A 23167-nucleotide genomic window follows, 5' to 3' on the forward strand; every position below is an offset into this window, starting at 1 on the left:
AGGAGACCTATTGTTCTACCTTCCCCTGCTTGAGCTCAGCAGCAGGAGGGAAGAAACGTATCTGTGGTAGACAGCAGCACTAGCTTGCTGTTAGACCCTGAAAGGCTGGTACCAGTAATACGGGGGGCACCCTAGTGGAGCCCCCCAACAACGACCGCAACACCAGCACCCTGCTCGACAACCTCGCCAACCTGGGACTCAATCAACTGGTGTCCACCCCCACCCACCTCGCCGGACACACACTCGACGCAGTCTTCTCATCCAGCACAGACATAGACTTCAGCCACGCCACAGAGCTTCAATGGACGGACCACAGCTGCGTCCACTTCACCTTCAAGAGAACGACGACCCACCAACACCAGCAACAGGCAGCCCGCAGAAGCTGGAACAAGATCACAGCAGACCAGCTCGCCACCTCCCTGAACCAGCACCCTCCTGCCAGCTCAGCGAACCCCAGCCAAGCCGCCGACAACCTCACGAAGTGGATCAGCAACTGCGCGGACAAACTCGCCCCACTGAGGACCCCGCCTAGCAGACCCGGCAGCAAGAAGGCCCCATGGTTCACCGACGAACTCAAGAGCTCCAAGAAGAACTGCCGAGCCCTCGAGAAAGTCTGGAGAAGGGAACCGACACCGGACAACAGGACCTCCTTCAAACTTGCCACCCGGAAACACCACCAGCTGATCCGCGCCGCCAAGAAAACAGCATTCAAAGACCGGTTGGACAACAACGCACACAACTGCAAGGAACTCTTCAACATCGTGAAAGAGCTTTCCAACCCCAGCGCAGGAAACAACGACATCACCCCATCGCAAGACCTCTGCAACTCCCTCGCTTCATACTTCCACAACAAGATCGCGGACATACATAACAGCTTCAACAACCAACCAACGCACACCATGACCGAACAACCACCCCCCACCACCACCCTCCACGCCTGGACCCCGATCAGCACCGAAGACACCATCCGCACGATGAACTCCATCCACTCCGGATCACCGACCGACCCCTGCCCTCACCACGTCTTCAACAAGGCCGACGCTGTCATCGCACCCCACCTGCGAGACATCATCAACACTTCCTTCGACACCACCATCTTCCCTGAGAGCTGGAAGCACGCCGAACTCAGCGCCCTACTAAAGAAACCTACAGCGGACCCCACCGACCTCAAGAATTACCGCCCCATCTCGCTCCTCCCGTTTCCAGCCAAAGTCATCGAGAAGACCGCCAACAAGCAGATGGCCGCCTTCCTCGAGACAAACGGATCCCTCGACCCCTCACAGTCCGGCTTCCGAGCCAATCACAGCACCGAGACCGCCCTCATCGCCGCCACCGATGACATCCGAGCCCTGATGGACAATGGAGAAACAGCGGCCCTCATCCTCCTAGACCTCTCTGCGGCATTCGACACGGTCTGCCACCGCACCCTAGTACGGCGCCTCAGCAACATCGGAATCCAGGACAAGGCGCTGGACTGGATCATCTCCTTCCTCGACGGAAGAACACAGAGAGTCCGCCTACCACCGTACAAGTCAGAGGCCTCCGAAGTCACCTGCGGCGTCCCTCAAGGATCATCTCTGAGCCCCACCCTCTTCAACGTCTACATGAGCCCCCTCGCGGCCATCGTACGCAAACACAACCTCCGCATAATCTCCTACGCCGACGACACCCAACTGATCCTCTCCCTGACCAACGACCCCGCCGCCGCCAGATCCAACCTGCACGAAGGGATGAAAGAGGTAGCCGAGTGGATGACGACCAGCCGCCTGAAACTGAACTCGGACAAGACGGAGGTCCTCATCCTGGGCTCCTCACCCTCCGCCTGGGACGACTCCTGGTGGCCTCCCGCCCTGGGCACCGCACCCAAACCGACAGACCATGCACGCAACCTGGGCTTCCTCCTGGACTCCTCCCTCTCCATGACCAGGCAAGTCAACAACGTCTCCTCGGCGTGCTTCAACATCCTACGCATGCTACGGAAGATCTTCTGGTGGATCCCCACCGAGACCAGGAAGACCGTCACCCAGGCCCTCGTCACTAGCCGACTGGACTACGGCAACGCCCTCTACGCCGGTACCACCGCCAAGCTCCAGAAGAGACTCCAGCGGATCCAGAACGCCTCAGCCAGACTCATCCTCGACATCCCACGAACCAGCCACATCTCCGGACATCTGAGAGACCTTCACTGGCTCCCCGTCAACAAAAGAATCACCTTCCGCCTCCTCACCCACGCACACAAAGCCCTACACGACCAAGGCCCGAGCTACCTCAACAGCCGAGTCAACTTCTACGCTCCCAAACGCCACCTCCGATCAGCCAACCACGCCCTCGCCGCCGTCCCCCGCATCCGAAGAGCGACTACAGGAGGAAGGTCCTTCTCCTACCTGGCCGCCAAGACCTGGAACTCCCTCCCGACCGACCTGCGCCTGACCCAAGACCACCTCTCCTTCAGGAAGAAGCTGAAGACCTGGCTGTTCGAGCAGTAGCGGCACCCCCCCCCCTCCCCCCCCAGCGCCTTGAGACCCTACGGGTATGTAGCGCGCTTTACAAGTGTCACTGATTGACTGATTGAATACATGGGATCCTACATCCAATACTCAAATCGGTGCTGGGGTAGGATTCCAACATGACCGGTTTCAGGTTTGAATCAGTGATTGAGGGTACAGCGAGGTAGACGCATGACAGATTGAAAATTGTCCATGAAATATTGGATCCAACATATCATTGTGGACCTAGAAGCTTATGAATAAGCTGCAATTGTGACTCTATATACTTTGCGCCATCTTGTATCTTTACGAATTTGGTTGATCTTCATATCAGAAGCTTTCAGCTAACTCTTATCAATGTACTACAAGATATCATAAACAATCCTGCTGCTAAAATTAGGAATAGTATTGGACCATCTGTGTCTCCAATTTTAAAAGTTTATCCGCCTTTGTGAATGCATCTCTATTGTGTATATCTTACTATAAGAAACTTGCCCTTGATTAGAAAATCATTCAAGAATAACTATCGTCCCTCCCTCAGTGGCCTATTTTTCCTGACGAAGGCACCTGTGTGTGCCGAAACGCACGTAGAATACATTCCAGTCAATCAAAAATGTGTGCCACACTATTTTTATGTAATCTGTGTTATATTAATTATCATTTATTTGTTATTGTTTACACACCTTCACTTGTTTGTATACTTTTGAGCGTATGATTGACAGTATGCATGTTTGACACGTTATCCCCTGCATGAATAATTATACTGTTTTTATATTTTTTCAATGTATAATAAAAATTGTTTTGTATTTTTGCTATAATTATTGTTGCCTCTGGGTTCTCATTGACAGTATCTAATATCATTTTTGCATTGTTCTTCTGTTACTTGGTTTCCTAAATTCTGTACAATTATTGTGTATTCCCTACATTTAGGAACCATATCCTTTAAAGTAGGGGGCCCTCCTCTTTACGTCAATATATAGTTAGACATCTTGTAAATGACTTGATGTCAACTATATGTATTAAATGGCTGACCGCACTTACAAAGCCTGGGGAATAGACTCCATCGTTTGTAGGGCCGGCCTCCTCGTACAGGGGCACCCTCACACTTATAACCAAGCACCCTGCCCTCAGGACTGAAGAGCCTGCCATAGGGGTAGCTTGCAGGTTTTAAGTGTAGTGACCTCAGATATAAGGAAACATATATCTACTGTGAGATGTGCAAGCACCAACTCACACAGGCTGCAATGGCAGGCTTGTAGTCAGAGTTAAAGTTTACTCCCCTGGGTGGCATAATACATCCTGCAGCCCAGGTGAGGCCCCTGGTGTACCTATGCCCAGGGTACCTCAGTAACATGTACTAGGGATTTAGAAGGGTACACCAGTAGCCAATTAGGAAGGTACCAAATTAATTACCACTGTCTAATTTAGGGAGAAAGCACTGTGAATGGGGTCCTGAATAGCAGGATCCCAGTCAGACTAGTCATAAAACAGAATAACTCCAGAAAAATGTGGGGTGAACCATGAAGGGAGATCCTACTTTCCCTATACTCCCGCTGGACACCGACCCCCCTGGTTCTTGACTTCCGACGTGCAACAGCTAGTGCACGGCTCCTGGTTCTCCTCAGCATTGCCTGGTCCTCAAAGCTGCAGTGTTAAGGTCACCGTCATTGTTCCTGCATCTTCCGACATCGGTGGGCATTGCTCTTTCGTGCCTCCTGGTCACCTCCGAGTGGCATAGACACTGTCCCCTCTGCTTGCAGGTACTCCTCTTCAGGAATCCACCCTTGGATTCCACCGGACTCATGCACCGTCTTCGCCAGCAGCATCTTTACTGAAGTCCTCCATTGTGGTCTACGTCGGTTTCCGGCATCACTTTGCACATATGCTCAAGGTCAGCACTGCAGGGGCCTACGACCTGCACAGGAGCTGAACCAACAGCCGCACTGGGACCGCCGGGTGCAGGGTGCAAAACGGACGTCGGGGACCCAATGTTTCCCAATGGAGACCTTCAGTTTCACAAAGTTGCTGCAGGCTCGAGCAGGGAGACATCCTGAAGGCGACCACCGGCTGCAGAGGTAAGTTGGGATCTTGGGAGATGCCTGGACGCCGTCGGTTGGGCCACCCAAGGCCGTGTGGTGTTGGGTGCTGGGGAGTCCTCTGGGGTCTGGTTTTCTTACCAGCTCCCATAGCGGTCGAGGGCACCCTTCAGGTTGAAGCTGCAGGCGTCGTTTTGAGGCTTGAGGGAGGTCGGGGATCATGAGATCCTAGGTCAGGATCGCTGAGGAGACTTCCTTGGGCTGTTGGGCCACTCGAACTCGGGCCGTGGGCATCGGGTGCAGACTGGAGCAGACTGGAGCAGAATCGCGGAGTCATCGGAATCCGGATTCTGGAGGTGAATCTTAGGTTGAGCAAATCCGGTGCTCACGGGAAGGTTGCAGGGCAGGTCCTCCGGACTCTGGGGGATTTCTGGCTGCTGGACTCGCCAGGGTTCTTGCTGTAGGCTGGGCGTGCATAGGACAGGCCAGTAGGCCTGGGGCCAACGCAGTTGATGTCCTTTTCTCCTTCCTGGGTCAGCACAGCTCTTTGGTCCTTCTTTCTTTCTCCAATCTGAGGAGGCAAGGTTCAGGGTTACCCCTAAATACTAAATTTAGGGGCATTAAGGAGTGCAGGTTGGGACCAATGGGTCCCTTCCTTGTGGTGGGTACACCCCGTATTATGCTACTCTCCAGTGGGAGGAGGCATGAGCCCCTTCCTAATTGGCTTAGTCCCCTCATCTTCAAGATGGAGGGAAATGAGAAGTGTGCTTCACCTCCCCTCCCCTACCTGAGGGGTGGGGTTGACAAATTTGGCCACATCTCTCTTCCTAGCTCGGTTTTTCCGCTGATTCTCCCGCCCAAAGTGGGGTCAGAACTGGTGGGAGCTAGTTGCTGGAGGCAGCAAAAGGCAGGGACAGCTTCCAAAAGCAGCAGGCTTTTGAAGCTTCCCCTTTTGTGGATCCAGCCAATCCTGGGGGAGGGAGGCATGACACCTCTGCCCAGTATGGCCTTTGATTCTGGACCCAGAGAGCGGATTCTCTGTACCCAGGGGTCAATATACCTATCTGGTGGTGGCGATTTGTGGGCAAACATTCAGGAACGACACCAGGGCTGGTTGATTTTCAGGGGGCATCTCTAAGATGCATTTTACATTAAATCCCACACTGGCAACAGTGTCAGTTTAATGTACTGAGAAATTTGCTACCACACTTCACAGTTTTTAATAAAGTCATTATGAAGCTGTGGAGTTCGTAATGACCAACTCTCAGACCATATACTCTTTATGGCTGTACTACACTTGCAATGTCTAAGAATGGACTTAGACACTGTTGGGGTACAGGGCTCATGCCTGTACCCTCACCTCAGGGCTAGTGCATCCTGCTAGAGAGGTGACCTACCTAGGCCTCAGGCAGTGGATTACAGGGATGTGTGCCATGTTGACTCCTCACTTTTCTCTGCACCAAAACACAGAGCCTGCAGTGTGTGTGTGTTAAGGTGCAGGGCCTCTCATGGTGCTGCAGCCCTTAGAGACCTTACCTGGTCACAGTGCCCTTGGTACCCATGGTTCCTTTTATAAGGAGCTTACCTGTGGCCAGGGATGTGAAAATTGTTGATACATAGGTACAGTCTTGGAAAAGAACACAGGCACTGGGAACCTGATTGGCAGGGATTCCGGGCACATCAAGTCAGGTTGCATCATATTTCAGGCAAAAAGTGGGGGGTAACCATGCAAAATGGGGCACTTTACTACACCAGAGTTTCAATTAGCTCATCTACCCAGGGAATTGGATGGGCATCAGTCCTAGTGAATACATTGAGCCCCCTGTAGTCTACACAAAACCTCATCTCTCCCACCATCTTTGGTATGAGGTTTTGGCACAAGGACTACTGGACTAGCCCAAGGGCTATCCGAAGATTCAATGACCCCCAACTCCAGCATCTTTTGGACCTCTGTCTTTATGCAGTCTCTGACATGGTCAGGCGGTCTGTAGATTTTACTCTTTACAGACAGACTGTCGCCTGTGTCCACATCATGGGTACAATAGGTGGTTTGACTTGAAGTCAGAGAGAACATGTGGGAACACTGATTGAGGACTTTCCTGCAATCTGCTTCTGCTGGTCAGTGAGGCAGCCTGCCAAGGCTACTCCATCAACTGACCCATCAACAGGGTCCTGAGTGAGGAGATCATGGAGAGGATCACTCTCTTCGTCCTGTCCCTTTTCAGTTACAACGAGCAAGCTCATGTCAGCCTTTTCAACAAAATGTTTTAGGCGGTTCATATGAAGAACTCTGTGAGGACTTCTGGGAGTGCCTAGGTCCACCAAGTAGGTGACCTCACCTTTTTTTCTCAAGGATGGTGTGGGGGCCACTCTACTTGTTTTGGAGAGCTGGTGGAGGCATAGGCTCTAACATCCACACTTACTGTCCTGGGTGGTAGACAGTCAGTACATCCTTTTGGTCATGCCAATCTTTCTGAAGCCCCTGGCTGGCCTCAAGATTTTTGCTGGCCTTCTCATGTACTCTGCCATACGTGAATGCAGGCCAAGAAAATAGTCCACAATATCTTGTTTAGGAGGTTTGAGAGGCTGCTCCTAGCCCTCCCTAACCAGACACAGTGGACCCCTAACTGGATGTCCAAACAGAAGTTCAAATGGGCTGTGGCCCAACCCCTTCTGAGGAACCTCTCTGTAGTCAAAGAGAAGGCAGGGTAGTAAGACATCCCATTTTCGCCTGAGTTTTTCTGAAAGTCCCATGATAACACCTTTGAGGGTCTTGTTGAACTTTTCAAGAAGCCCAGTGCACAGTGGATGGTAGGGTTCAGTAAACTTGTAGTTTACACCACACTCTTTCCACATGGCAGTTATGTAGTTAGACATTAAGTTTGTACCTCTGTCTGACAAGACCTCCTTAGGAAGCCCCACTCTGGAAAAGACACCCAGAAGGGCCCTAGCCACTATAGGAGCTGTAGCGGTCCTAAGTAGAATAGCTTCTGGATACCTAGTGGTATGGTCCACCACCACTAGGATGTAACTGTGTCCAGATGCTGTTGGAGGGTAAGTAAGTAAGTAATGTTTATTATTTAGTTAATTAAAACCATAATAATTTAAAACAAGTAGCAAAAGCACAAAATTACAATGAACAGTTAAAAGCAAAAATTTAAATATAAAATCATTTTGTTTCTTAAAAGTTCAATGCAGCAGGTTAGACATCATTTGCCCAGCTTCCGACCCTTTTAGCAATGCTTTTTAAAGGCTTTAAGAAATTTAATGAGACTGCTATGCAATGGGGGGTCTGAGGGGCTTAAGCACGCCATTATAGCGGTTCTGCAGGATCTAATACCTCTTTCGTTGAAACTTGTCTTTAAGAAGATTGCGCGTTCAACCCGCAGTTTTTTGCATGTGCAAATTATATGAATGAAGTCTTCTTTCTGATGATTGCACAACCGGCACGTTTTAGGGCCTGTATGCAGCCAAACTGGCTGCTCAGCCAGAGATGATAGTGATCCAAAACGCAGTGCCACAAGTTGTTTTTTTATGTTGATTGAATAAGTTTCGCATAAATAGGCCGCTGGTACGAGGGTCTTATAGTGGTTTATCACCATCCATGCGTGCGACCTTGATCTTAGAATATTTTTATCCAGTAGTAGTGAATGAGTTTTTGATGCTTTATTTACAACTTGTTTAAACGATTGGTATGGCAAGTTTGTGTTCCATATTTCCGTCGTACATGTGGCCGAAAGGGATTTACAAAGGTATTGATTAAAAGGAGAAGATTTGTCTTGATTTAGTTCAGTCCAGATGGCCTCAGTGATTTTTGAGGTAGCAGCATTTAGCTTAAAGCGGTACCAGGTTTTCACCGTTGCGTACATTCTGCCAACTTCTTCATTTGTAAGGCCGAATTCCAGCCGAACCTGGGCTGGAGAAGCTGACCTTGGAATCTGAAATACTTTTTTATAGATTGAAGCTATTAGTTGGTTTAGGAGCTCTCCATCCTCTCCATGGAAGGCCTTGCTGGCATATGTTAGAGTTGGCAGGATTTTTGCCTTCATTACGGCGAGCAAAGGTTTAAAAGAGGGGCCCTTCAGCTTTTTAGCTAATAGGCTAAGAGCAAATGTTAGTGGAGGGTTTAAGGGACCAACAATGTCTATCCCTACCCTCTCAAAGGGAACCCCAACCACTGGAAGTGGGATTAAGGGGGCCTTTGTAGTGCCACCTGACTTACCACTGGCTTGGTAAGTGACACAGGAGTGACACAATTCCTTGGTATCTTCAGACATGTGGGGCCCTGTACTTCTGAGGCATAACCAACCTCCTGGTGGCACCAGGCCGAGGGGTCTCCACTCTCAGAAAACATTAACCCATCTTGATACTGGGAAGGGACCTTCTTCAAAACTGCAACCACAACTTTCCCATTGACTTCTATCGAGTATGTGGCTGTGTTTCCACTCTGCACACAGCCTCTGTGGGGCTCCAGGGTACTTACCGTGGATGGTCCCGTGTGTCCCCAGCTCTGAGTCTCCTGGTCCAGGTCACGACTTTGGTTGCAGTTCTCATTCCAGTTTTGAAGTATATGGTTTTCGTCTCCCCCTGGAGACTGTGTATTGTGCTTGCTTATTTCTTGCAATTGAAGTATTCTTGTGTATTTGTGTTGATATCTCCAGGTGGGAGATATACCAGTGTGTTAGTGAGTGTTGTGTAATAAATGGAATTTTTTTTCATAACCACAATGTTTTGCGTTTAACCTTCCCTACATGATTAGATCTGGTAAAACAAGCTGCTTAAATCTCCTTCTGGATAAGCCTGAAGGCTGCTCTCCACAGCTACACTTAGAGAGATTTCTATGGTTGTTTGAGACTACTAAAATCATCATAAGGGTTGTCTGGAATAGTGCAAGGTGCTTCACTTAAATAAGGGTGCACCATATACTAACCCAGCCTCCTCACTTACCTTCTGTGGTTCTTTGTGTCCCCAGCTTGTCTGAGTCTTTCGGTGCAAGTCCCATTCTCTGTTGCAGATCCCATTCCACTGTCTTAGTACATCGGTTGATCTCCCCCTGGAAACCAGTCTACTTTTGTGCTACTTACCTGATTTTTTGGAAGTATTTTTATGTATATCGTTGATTTCTCCGGGTAGGAGATATACCAATGTGTTAGTGATTTTGTTGTGTAGGAAAGTAGGATCTGCTTTGATGGTTACCCCCACTTTCTGCCTGGTGTTATGCTGTTTCTGTCTAGTCTGACTGGGATCGTGCTAATCAGGACCCCAGTCTCTGTGCTTTCTCCCGTAAATTGGTTATGGTGAGTACTTGGGTACATCCCAGATTGGCTACTGGTGTACCCTTATAAGTCCCTAGTGTATGGTACTGAGGTACCCAGGGCATAAGTACACCAGGGGTCCCCCATGGGCTGAAGCATATATTCTGCCACCCATGGGAGACCACTCAAATTGTGACTACAGGCCTGCCATTCCAGCCTATGTAAACTGGTGCTAGCACCACTTACAACAGATATAGGTTTCCCTATATCTGAGGTCACTGCACTTAAAGCCTATAAGTCACCCCTAAGGCAGGCCTTTTAATCCTGAAGGCAGGGTGCTTGGTTATAAGTGTGAGGGTTCCCTGCATGAGCAGGACACCCCCCTACAACCATCGGAGTCCATTCTCCTGGGTTGTAAGAGCATCAGCCATTATGACATATACAGGCACATGCATCAAGGTAGGATTTTGCGAGTCCTTAATTGCGTATTAAGGAATCGCAATTAAGGACTTGCAAAAGCCTATGCATATAGGATTCGCTATAAAAATAGCGATTTCTATACATTCCTTAATTGTGACTCGCAAATTGTGATTCGCAATTAAGGAATGGCTTCCCATTCATTCCTATGGGCCTACAGGCCCATAGGAATGAATGGGAAATTGCATGCACATATTTTGAGTACCAGTTGGTACTCGCAAATAGTGCATGCTATTTCAAGGGTGCAAGCGTGTCAAAAGGACACCCTGTTGCGCCCCTGAAATTGTACTGTGCACCCATGTTGTGCACACACATTCCCCAAGGGCATGTGTGTGAGTGACATGAAACTTAGAAAAATGCACTGTAGTGCATTTTTCAAAGTATTTGCAAAATACCGTTTTGTTTTATTTTACGGTAAATTGCGGCCCCAAATAGAGAAATCACTATTTGAAAGTGCTTCTTGCATTGCATTTAAGGAATCGCAAATTGCGATTCCTTAAAAGGAATCGCAATTTGGGAAATCGCAATAAATTGCGATTACCGAAATTGCGCGTGCCAAATTGTTTCATGCATCGCAAAAGGCCATTTTGCGATCGCAAACGGCAGATTTTTGCAAATCGCACAGTTTGAGATCGCAAAAAGCTTTGATGCATGTGCCCCATAGAGTGGCCATGCATCATTACGCAATGACCATCTCTAAACTGGCTGTAACGAACCCTGCAATGTTTGGTATCAAACATGTTGGAATCATACCCCCATACTGACTCCATACACTGTAAAGCTCCTCTGGGAAGCCCACAGTGCTCCCGGTACCAGTCTTCTAGACCCAGACAGCAAACTATAGCTGCTGCCAACCAGAGACACATTCTGTCCTCCTGCTGCTGAACCAAGCTCAAGCACGGGAAGGCAGAACAATAGGTATCCTGTCACAGGGAGGTGTGACCACCTCCCAGACAGGGTTTAGTGTATTGGGACAGGGTCTGGGCTCTTTGCAGCACCACTGAGACTGCTTGAAGGGCACATTTGATGCCCTCCTTGCATACTCCAGTTCGAACCAGTTCATGGAGCTATCTGCTCCTGCTCTGGCGCAAAACAGGACAAATGATGTGGGAGTATCCTCCCCACTGTCCAGCCCCTCCTCTGGGAGGGACCCCTGAATCGTTCTAACACTTTTCTAAGGGTACCTAAGGGCTTACCTGTGGGTGAGTCCTAGATTCGTCGTGGGACAAGATTCAGATCACATACCATTTCAACTTCGACCGTCTGGACACTCTGGACTTCGCTTTGGGAACTAAGACTGCAACGGGGAAGATTCCTGCTGCTCCTGGTCTCTTCGTCCTGCTGGTCTTCTGCAACGTCTGTGTCCTTGCTCCATACAGGTTCTTTACCTGCCCTGTTGACATCCAAAACACATGAAGGAATCTCCCTTGGAGTGGAGGAGTCACTCCTCCTCATCTGCAGGTACCGCAACGCAGCAGACCGGTCTGCTGATCGTAGGCTCTCACAGACTCCGAAAGGCTCAGCAACAAAGTGGTGGCTCTGCAACTCCCTCGATGTCTTCATATCAAGTTTGAGGCCAGTATCCCTCGTCAGATCTGCTGAAACAGAACCCCTGCGCACTATGTCGACTTGCCATTGCCAAGGCTTGTTGACTCTCTCCTCCAGAGATCTTCAGGCTCCCAGAACCTCCAACCTCAAGCAACTCCTGCAACCAAGATCTTCGCCCTCTCTGCTTCTTCTGCACCCTAGGCCTTCTTCATCGATGACCTGCTCGAGGTCCTCTTACGACTTCTGTGCCTTTGGCCCATGGGTCCTCTTTGGCTTCAGAGTGCTCCCCTGCTTGCTCAGGGCCTGCTCCGACTTACCTGCTCGTGTGAGTCACTTGGTCCCGACACTGCACCTTTTTCGTCGACTATGTTGTTTGCTACTGCCAAGGCTTGTTGGTGCCCCTGCCAGACACTGACCTCCTGGCTCTCGACATCCTATGTGGGACAGCTCATGAACGGCTCCTTGTCTTCCACAGCATCCCCTAGTTCGCACAGCTGCAACTTCAAAGGCACTGTCAACCTCTCCTGCATCTCCGACATCGCTGGGCATTCGTCTTCTGTGCCTCCTGGTCAATCCTAACTGGCATAGACACTATCCCCTTTGCTTGCAGGTACCTCTCATCCTGAATCCACCTTTGGGTTCCACTGGACTCCTTCGTCTTTTTCTCCAGCTGCATGTTTCCTGAAGTCCTCCATTGTCGTCTACAGTGGTTTTCGATTTCACTTGACACCGATGCTCCCGACTTCCCTGGTGTAAGTATTCTGGTTCCTGGGGTATCCACGGGTGGGGTGACTCTCCAACCTTCCATCTTTCACGAGGTTTACCTCTGAATTTCGCAAGCGTCAGACTGGATCCAGAAACGTTTTTGGGAGCAGCACACCTGCACGCCGTCGGGTGGCTCTGTTCGACTCCGCATGACGTCGTCGGCATCGGTTGTGTCATCGCAGCTACCTATATAGGTGCCTCACAGGCGCGCGGACATCAGTTACTTTTCAGTTTTTTCACACCATCAGCGCAGAGCCATGAAGTGAACTGACTAGTGTGTCACACCTAGGGCTCTGAAAGGAGATCAAACCTAGCCATATAAATGAGTCCACAGAGCAGGGAGACACGGGTGGGTCTGTAAGGAATCTGCAGCTAGATATTGTCGCTATCAGTTAATGAGTTACCGAAGGTAAGTAATTTGCTCATCTGATAGTCTTCTGCCTGCAGATTCCTTACCTTTGAAAAGATACCCAAGCCATACTTCATAGAGGTGGACTGAGGACGGATTTACTAGACTAAAAATCCTGTAGATCCAAACAGGCGAATGCCCGTCCCTATGAACCTGACTGTCCAGGCTGTACTGTTTTACCAAGATGTGCAATGAAGCCCATAATGTAGACTGGCAGACATCTAGGACTGGCACTCCACGAGTCAACGCTGTGGTCGCAGCCTACCCCCTGGTGAAATGGGCTTGTAAGCTTTCAGGAGGCCGCTTCCGAGCCACCAGATCTTAATACAGATAATGACACAGTGCAAAATGGTTCATTTATGCACTGCCATTGCTTTTTTGCCTCCCACCTAACCCACAAAGACTTAGCCGTCCACCCACAACTCTTTTGAGCGGTCAAGGTAGAACGACAATGCTCTTTTTTGGTCCCGACGAATGAGACGCTCCTCTTCCTTAGAGTGAAGCGGATAAGCAAAAAAGATGGGCAGTGTGTTCGACTGACCCAGATGGAATGAGGTCACCCCTTTAGGAAGGAATGAGGCTCCGGTGTGAAGCACCACCTTATCCAAGAATGTCAAAAGAAAGGGAGGCTTGAATGACAAAGCCTGCAACTACTCAACCTCCGGGCAGATGTTATTGCCACTAGAAAGGAAAACTTGATGATAAGCAGACGGAGGGGACAATTGTGTAACGGCTCAAAGGGAGCACACATGAGATTTGTTTTATTCATAACATTTTATGTAGCGCAAACAAGACCCTAGTGGGTATCAGAGCGGATTACATGAAGGGGTAGGTAGGATACAGATGTGAGATCGAGGACCAATCACATATACAAGCGAGGAACATTGAGGATTACCAAATGACTAAGCTTTACCACCAAAGGGAGTCAAAAAAGTAGGAGTCAGCATCAGTAGATGAATAACAATACAAAAGATGTACTCCTGGTGAAAAAACTTGTTCATCAGAAATGTTTTCAGGGAGGCCGTTGACGAAATCAAGCGGACATCCAAAGGCAGAGTGTTCCAAATCTTGGGGCGATACCCAAGAAGGGTCTATTGCATGTTTTCTTTTTATGTAAACGTTGAGTAGAGTGCTAGCACTTCGCGATGATCTGTGTCCGCCCAATAGTTCAAGATATTTTGCCAAATGCCTGGGGGTATTGAAATGTAGGGCTTTATGAGTCAGGCACACAATCTTTAGTTGAATTCTTGCCTCATAAGGGAGCCAGTTCAGGGAGTTGTGCTTATTTCTTTTAGAGCCGGTGACAAGTCTGGCAACAGTGTTAAAGGAGGCCCTTAGACCATTACAGGTGTTGGAGGTATGATTCCATATGCTGGGGGCACCTCATGGAAGCCTCCAGCACTCCCGGTAACAGCCTTCCAGGGTCTGCCAGCAAGCTAGTGCTGCTGCCAACCCCAGACACGATTCTACCACCCTGCTGCTGGGCTCGAGCAGGGGAAGGTACAACAATAGGTTTCCTATCACAGGGAGGTGTGACCACCTCCCAGACAGGACTTAGTGTATTGGGCTGGGGTGGGGGCGCTTGCCAGCGGCACCAGACTGCTTTGAAGGGCTGCAGCATATATTGTGCCACCCTAAGAGACCTCTCATCAAACACATGCACACTGCCACTCCAGTCTGTGTGTTTTTGTGCAGCTAAAAGTGAAGAGTCGAGCTGGCACACATCCCCTGTATACCAGGCCTGCAGCACTGCCTGAGGCATGGGAATGTCACCCTTACAGGAGGCCTTCCAGTCCTTAGGCAGAGTGCACTATACCTCTGGTGAGGACATAACTGCACAAGCAGATATGCCCCTATAGGATCTAAGTCTATTCTTAGGCATTATAAGTGCATAGTGAAGCCACACCGAGTACTTGGGCTGAGAGCTTGTCAATACGAGTTCCACAGCTCCATAATGGCTTCACCGAATCCCAAGATGTTTGGTACCAAACATGTCAGATTAATGAGCCCGCCCTGATGCCAGTGTTGGATTCATTAATAAATGCACTCAGAGGTGCACCCTGAAAACCTACCCAACAACTAATGTGTAGCCGACACATGTGCACCAGCCTGCAGCTTCCAGACATCTTTCTGACCCCTTGAGGTGGGAGCCTTGTACTCTTGTGGGTCTGAAACAAAGCTTGCTCTGGGGGAGGTGCTTCACACCTACCCCTAAGTAGTAAAAGCATTCCAGGGCTGTGAGCCTCAAAGACTTACTTCCCTTTGTTATGGTAGCCAGGGCCTCTCCAGCTAGTAGAGATGCTCACCCCCCTGACCAAGCCCCACTTGTGGTCGCAAGGTTGGTGGGAAAATTAGTCAACAGAAGAGGTGTGTCCGCTCTCAGCCAGGACTAAGGTGTCCTGAGTGTAAGTGACTCACTCCTTTGAATTTCCTTCATATTGGTTGTGAGGATTTTTTACATTAAGATTAGGGGTATGCCCCCTCCCTAAAGGGAGTAAACATGCAAAGGGTGCAGTCACCCTTAAGGTAAGTAGCCCATTGGCTACTACCTGCCAGTACCTGTAATGCCCCTAAATTGAGTATTTAGGGGCACTCCTGAAACTTTATCCTCAGATTCCTGGTGACCTAAAGGAGAAGAAGGACCGAACAGTCGTACCAGCAGTGAAGACTCCAGACGACAACTGACTTGGCCCCAGTCCTACTGGCCTATCTGCAGCCCTCGAAAAAACCTGCACCAAAAAGCGACTTGTCCTGCAGGCCCAGTAATGTCCACAACCCTGGGAAGACTGCCTGCCTTCCATAAATAACAAGAACTCCTGAGGACAGCGTCTCTGACCACAAAGAAACCAACAAGAAGAGCTCCAGTGCCCTGCCGAACCGCCGTACCAGACCTCCGGACCTACCTCTGCACCCGACACCTCCAGCCCGAGTTAAAGTGGCCCACCGGTCTTGATAAGGTTTCCCAGCGGTCTTGAGTCCACCCCAGAGTGACTTCTCCTGGACTGCACAGTGACGCCTGCAGCCTCAACACAAAGGGTCCCCCAACTGCGACCGGTAAAACTTCTCTGACTTCCAAAGACACCCCTGCTCCCGCAGCTGCCTGGCCTTGGGGAACTCGACCAATGGTGTCCCTGAGTTCTTCAGCACCCCAGCTTACCTCCAGTCACCGGTTCCCTTCGTCCAGCCGCCTGGTCCGAGCCTGCAGCCTTTGTTCGAAATCTTCAGTCTCATTTGCTTTGCATTGGGCAACGGACGTTGTGTTGGCACACTGCACCCAGCCTCCTCTGTGCCGCACAAGGTGTGTGTTTGGTGCTGGCCCTAACCCCCGGAGATTGACCCCAACTCCAATTTAATCTACCTGCAACCGGCAGCTCTTTGCGTGTCCCCAGTCCCCATTGACTAACACTGGGCCTCAGTGACTAAATTTGGTCTCTGCAGCCGGCCACCTCAGTGCTGCTGGTGTTGGAGACTCTACATTTATCTGACCCTTGCCCAGTGTTAGTCCTAAAACCTGAATACTGGAATTTATAAGTCATGTGCTTACTTGTGAAATTACATTATTTTTCCTCCATAGGTTAACATTGAACTGTTTATGAAATGCACTATGTGTCCACTTTTTATACTTTAAAGAATTTGATTTTACAAAATGTATTTTACTGCAACAAAGTATCTTTGGGTCTAAGTAATAAACATACAAAAAGTAATATTTTTACAAACAATTGGTCTCGGATTTAATCATCGAGTGTGTGTAATCATTTCTTGCCTGAGTGTGTACAACAAATGCTTAACACAGCCCTCTGATAAGCCTAACTGCTCGTCCACACTACCACGAAAGAGAGTATTGGTATTATCTACTTTAGCCTCTGTAAAACCTCTGGGACTCTGTGAACACTATACCTTACTTTTGTATAGTATAAACAGAGCCAGTTCCTACACTGTCCCACTGGCGTATAAATGCTACTTGTAGTTAGTTGTGGGAAGGGATTATTTTCAGTTAGCTGTGCTTCCCTTTGGTCTCAGCAGTGCCCCTTGGGTGTTCACAAAAGTGATGGCGGTGGTGGCAGCAACACACCTTTGGAGGTAAGAGGTGCCAGTCTTCCCCTTCCTCGATGACTGGCTGTTGAAGGCAGGCTTCTGCCAGGCAGGCATCAACTACCACCAGACTACAGCGAACCACCTGTCATCTTTGGGGTTCACTATCAATGTGCCTAAGCCACACCTGACTCCTCCTCAGAGACTCTTTCATTGGACACATTCTGGATATGGTTTAGTTTCGTGCCTTACCCCGGAAAGAGAGACCAGAACATTCAGGCTATGATCACAATATTTCACCCTCAACCCTGGATTTCAGTAAGGTTGACTCTGAGGCTGCTGGGTCTGATTGCCTCCCATTCTGCGGAACGAACATGCCAGTAGGCATATACTGGCTCTGCAGTTGGATCTGAAGTCCAAGTAGGCCCAACATCAAGAGGACCTCTCTGACCACGTTTAGATTTCGGAGGAGACTGAGAAAGATCTGCAGTGGATATTGGACCTCGATTGGATCAGCGGCAGACCCCTCTCACTTCCCCACCCTTAGCTGAACATGGTGACCGATGCCTCACTTCTGGGCTGGGGCGGCCACCTGGGCAAAGAGATCAGAGGCCTCTGATCTCCGGCGGAAGCCCAGGTCCATACCAAACTGCTGAAGCTGAGGGCCATCTGTTTGGTGCTGAAAACCTTCCTACTGTCCATCAAGGGGTAATATCCGGCAGAGGCCCGGCTCCATATCAACCTTCTGAAGCTGAGGACCAACTGCTTGGTGCTTAAAGCCTGCAGGCTCTGCAGTTGGATCTGAAGTCCAAGTAGGCCCAACATCAAGAGGACCTCTCTGATCACGTTTAGATTTCGGAGGAGACTGAGAAAGATCTGCAGTGGATATTGGACCTCGATTGGATCAGCGGCAGACCCCTCTCCCTTCCCCACCCATAGCCGAACATGGTGACCGATGCCTCACTTCTGGGCTGGGGCGGCCACCTGGGAAAAGAGATCAGAGGCCTCTGATCTCCGGCGGAAGCCCAGGTCCATACCAAACTGCTGAAGCTGAGGGCCATCTGCTTGGTGCTGAAAGCCTTCCTGCTGTCCATCAAGGGGTAATATCCGGCAGAGGCCCGGCTCCATATCAACCTTCTGAAGCTGAGGAACATCTGCTTGGTGCTGAAAGCCTTCTTCCTGTCCATAAAGGGCAGAATGGCACAGGCGCTGATGGACAACACTAACACCGTGTGGTACTGCAAAAAACAGGATGGGGTGGGGTCATGAACCCTGTGTTAGGGAACCTTGCACCTCTGGAAATGGCTGTACCACCAAGGGCTCTTCCTGGTGGTGAACTACCGGGCTGCCTCATTGATCACCAGGGTGGACAAACTCAGCCATTGGTGCCTAGCAGATTACGAGTGGCAGTTGCCCCAGAGGTGTCTCAAGGTCTACTTCGAATGGCTCAATCTGTTTGCCACCACACCCTAATTCCAATCACCTCCTCACAGCGTGTGAGTGACCTTTAAGCTCTGTGTGTCCAGCCACCATACACTACCTTCTCCCACAATAAGCTGGTTCTGCGTATCCTTTCTACTATTGTTGTGACACTGGTTTTCTTCATAAACCTATTCTTGAAACTTACTATAAGTTGTGACACTGTTCCACGTTGGTTACACTATTACCCTGCTTGACATTCTATGCTCTGCCTAACCCCTCTAAGAATGAGTAGAGACTCTATCCTGTGGACCCCAAAAGAGCGCTCAGCTTCTACATCGATCGTACCAACGATCACCAGGTGGGTGGTCAGCTCTTTGTGGGGTTTGCCGGAGTAAAAAAAGGCAAGGCTGTGCAAGTGTACCTTCTCATGCTGTATCGTGCTCTGCATTAGGATCTGCTACTCATTGACAAAAAGGACAACCTTGAGAAAGGCTGCGCGCCCATTTCACCAGGGCGAATGCTGCTACCACTGTGTTGGCACGTGAAGTCCCAGTCCTCAACATCTGCAAGGCAGCTATGTAGGCGTCTCTCCATATGTTCATCAATCTTTGTCCGGATATCCAAGTACTCCGAGAAGGGCTCTTTGCCTGCTGTTTCCTGCCGGACTTTCTGGTTTGAGTCCATTCAAAGTCCACCTCCTATTAGGTACTGCTTTAGCATCTATTCAAAAGGTGAGGAGTCTGTGGCTAGAAGTCTCTATCAGAAGAACACATTACTTACGCCTTTTCTGGTGGAGATTCTATCTGGCTACAAATTCCTCAATGACCTACCCATCCTACCCCGTTCTGTAACTGGACTCTACTCATTAATAATAACCCACGTCTAGGAATCTGCACACTGGTTTATCACTTTTCTTTTGGGACTCCAAGTCTGGAGGCTCTTACAGTCTTGTAAGCAACTATTGTCAGCACACAGGCGTGGCTCCTATATAGTCCCCACATGTTACTTCCATAGCGAAATGGCATCAGTGTGGAGTCGCACAACACCACCTTCTGGCACTGAGGTACTATGGAAAAGTGTTTAGATCCAGTCTGATACCTTGGATACCTTGAGAATATTGAAAAGGTGAGGAATCTGCAGCTAAATAGTCTTTAGCAGAAAAAAAGTTACTGGAGATAAGTAACTTGTTCATTTGGCAGAATCTGGTTTCAGATATTTCTAAATCAGGGTACATATAGGGACCATATTCAAGCATTTAAGTGCTTTCTTTGTACTATCCTTGTTTTCTGTTGGGTGGTTAAAGAATTTGAGATTTCTGTTCTGCACGTTTGCCTCTCTGACAAAGAATCCCCCCAGAGTGTGAACTGAACACAATACTAGAACGACTAATCAAGGAACCTTTCGAACCCATACAAAAGGTATCTCTGCAAATGCTCTTGTGGAAGACTGCCTTTTTATTTAACGCAATTTCTTGGGATAGTTGTGCAAGATAAATACAGCTTTTTTACATTGAGCCTCCATATATAAAATTTGATAAGAGCAAAGTTACAGTGACTATTACACCAAGATATATATACCAAAGGTACCACCCTTGTTTTGCCTTAATAAGAAGATCCACTTACCAGCAATTTTCTGCAGTCACAAGAGTTGCAGAAAAATCTCTTTGTTCTTTAGACCTTGAGATACATAAAGGTCTACATCGATAGACCAATTGTTTATTTCAAATGGGAACTCTCTTTGGATTTCCTCATGTATCTCCATTCCAAAGCTGGTGTCCTCTGACACATTGGGCAAGAGGCTTTGCTGCATAGGGGCCCATTTGACAAGAGGCATTGTTGCACGACTGCACTGTTTGCTGGAGTGCTCTTACTGGATTTCTGTATCAGCTGACGGCTGGACAACTTGGTCTTCAACCCCCACCATCATCAAGCAATACTGTCTGGATGTCCAGTCGACAGCTGAAACAGAAGTGGGACAGACCGTGCTGCCCAACCTTTTCCATTAAGGTAAGGCACATGTAATCCTTAAGGTAAGAATGTGAATATATGATATATCCAGTGGTGGGAAGAAAAAGTTGCTTACCTGTAACTACTGTTCTTCAGTATTGCTATCTTTCATACTCAAGTGCAGTCTACAACCTCCATGTTCAGGAAACTACCAAAATCTTTGATACAAGTGATGGAAATCTGACAGTTGGAGACTCAGTAGAGGGTAGGCCCCTGGGCCCCTCCACCTGATTGGGTGGATTTCAGGTCGTAAAATGAGGTGGGTGGGATACTTATAGTCTATGAAGGTTATTTTAACATTGACTACCATGCGTCCTGGCCTGATATCTGGGAAAAATTTAAGTATATGAAACTATGAAAGATACCAATGCTGAAAAACAGTAGTTACAGGTAAGTAACTTTCTCATAACTCAGTTTGATCAAGCAGCAACCTGTGTTCTTTTCACAATACTGTTTCCTTGCTGTTCTCTTATGGAGTACAGTCTCTGTTTCAGTGAAAAGAGATACATTTGTTTAGCCAATATGCAGCATCAGACACTCATTTCTCTCTAACTGCATCTTGCTGTCTCTTATTTCCTTTCGCACGGAGAAAATGAGCTGGCTTGTGATACCTTTTTAGGTAGTCTCTTTCCTACCAACTCTTGATACAGAGCTATTGCTTTGTCCTGAGCTTTAGTTTTTTGGCCAGAATGTCTCTTCCTCCTTGCCTCTCACTCTTCATGAGTACCTTTTTAAATCTCCTTGGGAAGTACCTCTCTGCCTGCTTTTCTCTTATCACTCTCAGTTTTGTCTCAAGATTTCATCCGTCTTTAATTCCTCTCCTTGTTAATAGGACATGTTTCTGATGGCAGCTATGGGCCCACCCGGAGGAGGCAGAACCACCATCTCTGGACGCCTTCAGAGCAGTTTCAACCTCATCAACATGACCTTCCCCACGGTAAGCAAAGCTTTTGGGATAGATTTTTCCAGTTTCCCATAGAAATATCTGCATGGTCCTTGACTGGTATCCGGATTGTGGTTTGAAAGGTCTGAGACTGGATTGGACCAAGGTGTAGTTGGTTTAAACTCCCTTACAAAATAGACAGAACAAGCGTGAAGTAGCCCAGATCCACAGGCAAGGTCTTCCTTTGTCTAAATGTAACTTACATAGCTGGCTTATTTCAGAATTTTCAGGATAGGCGGGTCTTCTTTTTTCCATCAGTGGTCCCTCATCACTCAAGGCCAATCGATATTAAAGATCAAGAAAGGAAGCATGTGCCCTGAACCTTCCATCATTAACTACCTTATTACCTCCAAATTGCCTGAATAATATTACTCTGGGAATTTCGTGGGTGGTACCCAAGAAAAGAACTGACATTAGATCATTACTGAATCCTTGTGACCTGACTAATTTCTGTTATTTTAATCCTTTCATATGTTGACTCTGGTGCTGATTCTGTGTCCTAGGCACTTGGTAGAGTCAATGAACTCATAATGTCTTCAGGATGTTTATATTATATTCACATTAAGAAAGAGCATAGTCATTACCTGTCACACAACTAACCTTTAATGCTGTCTCAGGTTCTGGAGCTCTTTGTGTAGCAAGGTATGGGGCTGATATCTCACGCATCCCAATAGGTTTACTGAAAATTACTTTTGATGGATACTTCTAATCACAGGTCCCTCGCCATGTGAATAATCCCCAAGCATCAGACTGGATTCAGTAATTTTCTGAGTAGTTCTGTGTGCTACTACGTGACGTCATGTGGCTCTGTGCTGACCTAATCCCTTTTCAAGAGTGACAAGCAGGGCCACATATAAGTGCCACCATGGCATACTGAAATCAGTTCCTTTCTTTACATGCCCTCAGACATGGATCAAGAGCTTCTCCCTTGTCTTTGACCAGTCTTTCCATCAAAATGTATCCAGTATGCAAAGGAAATGTCACTTTCTGAAACCACAGGATTCAATCCATGCAGATACTGTTGCAAAAATGTCTGTGACAGACCCATACAAAGTCTATTTGTGGTGCCTAGGGTTGGACCACATCTGCAAGGCCTGTAACTACTGGGCTCAGATTAACCTGAAATCCATATGGGAGCATGAAGCCAAACTCAACATCGCTCAAGAAGACTCGGTGCTGTGACCGGTCAAAGTCAAAAGGAAGACCCTCTTCCCACAGTCGTTCCTGTGGCAGGTCGTCGTCATGATCAAAGACTTTGGGTAAGTCGAAGAAGAAACATAAGAAATCCAAGAAGGAAACAGCCCCTCCCACCACTCTTGAACTCCAGTGAGGGCGCAATGGCATCAAGATGCCTTCCAGTCTCACTTTCTATCTCTGATTAGGAGTCTGATACCAATGCATCCTGAGCTCCCAGGTCTGTCTGCAAAATTGGAACAAGTAGAAGTCTTCGGAGAGGTTACACAGCAGATTTTTGGTATGTTTCTGGTTCCTTCTGGCACACCTTTGGGCCCCAAGGAACCACAGGGGCCTCAACTTGAGCGAATTTGCCCTCAGCAGTGTATGTGCCCCTTAGACCCACTCCAAATTTAGCACCGACTCCGATGCCCGCTTCGACTCCTGCACCATCCGCTGCGCTTGTCCCTCATGCATCAATGCCAGATGAGGATATGCATCCTATAGTGCTATCAAACCCCAAATTGAATTCACCATGACCGCTACGAAGCCGCATCTGGCGCTGACCTGCACGCAAATGCTTAGCAACCATCAGACTGTTACATTGCCCTTACC

At 48.5% G+C, this 23167-nt stretch overlaps 1 protein-coding gene across 1 annotated transcript in view; it reads left to right on the forward strand.

The window, feature by feature from the left end:
- The window catches only part of DNAH2 (dynein axonemal heavy chain 2), a 2945517-nt gene that overhangs the window by 1683884 nt on the left and 1238466 nt on the right, over positions 1–23167 (forward strand). Inside the window, exon 51 of the mRNA XM_085638712.1 lies at positions 21269–21373. Coding sequence (XP_085494838.1) covers positions 21269–21373 — 105 coding nt within the window. The remainder of the gene's footprint in view (positions 1–21268; positions 21374–23167) is intronic.

The sequence above is a fragment of the Triturus cristatus genome, chromosome 12 (assembly GCF_964204655.1).
Source record: "Triturus cristatus chromosome 12, aTriCri1.1, whole genome shotgun sequence".
Classification (NCBI taxonomy): Eukaryota; Metazoa; Chordata; class Amphibia; order Caudata; family Salamandridae; genus Triturus; species Triturus cristatus.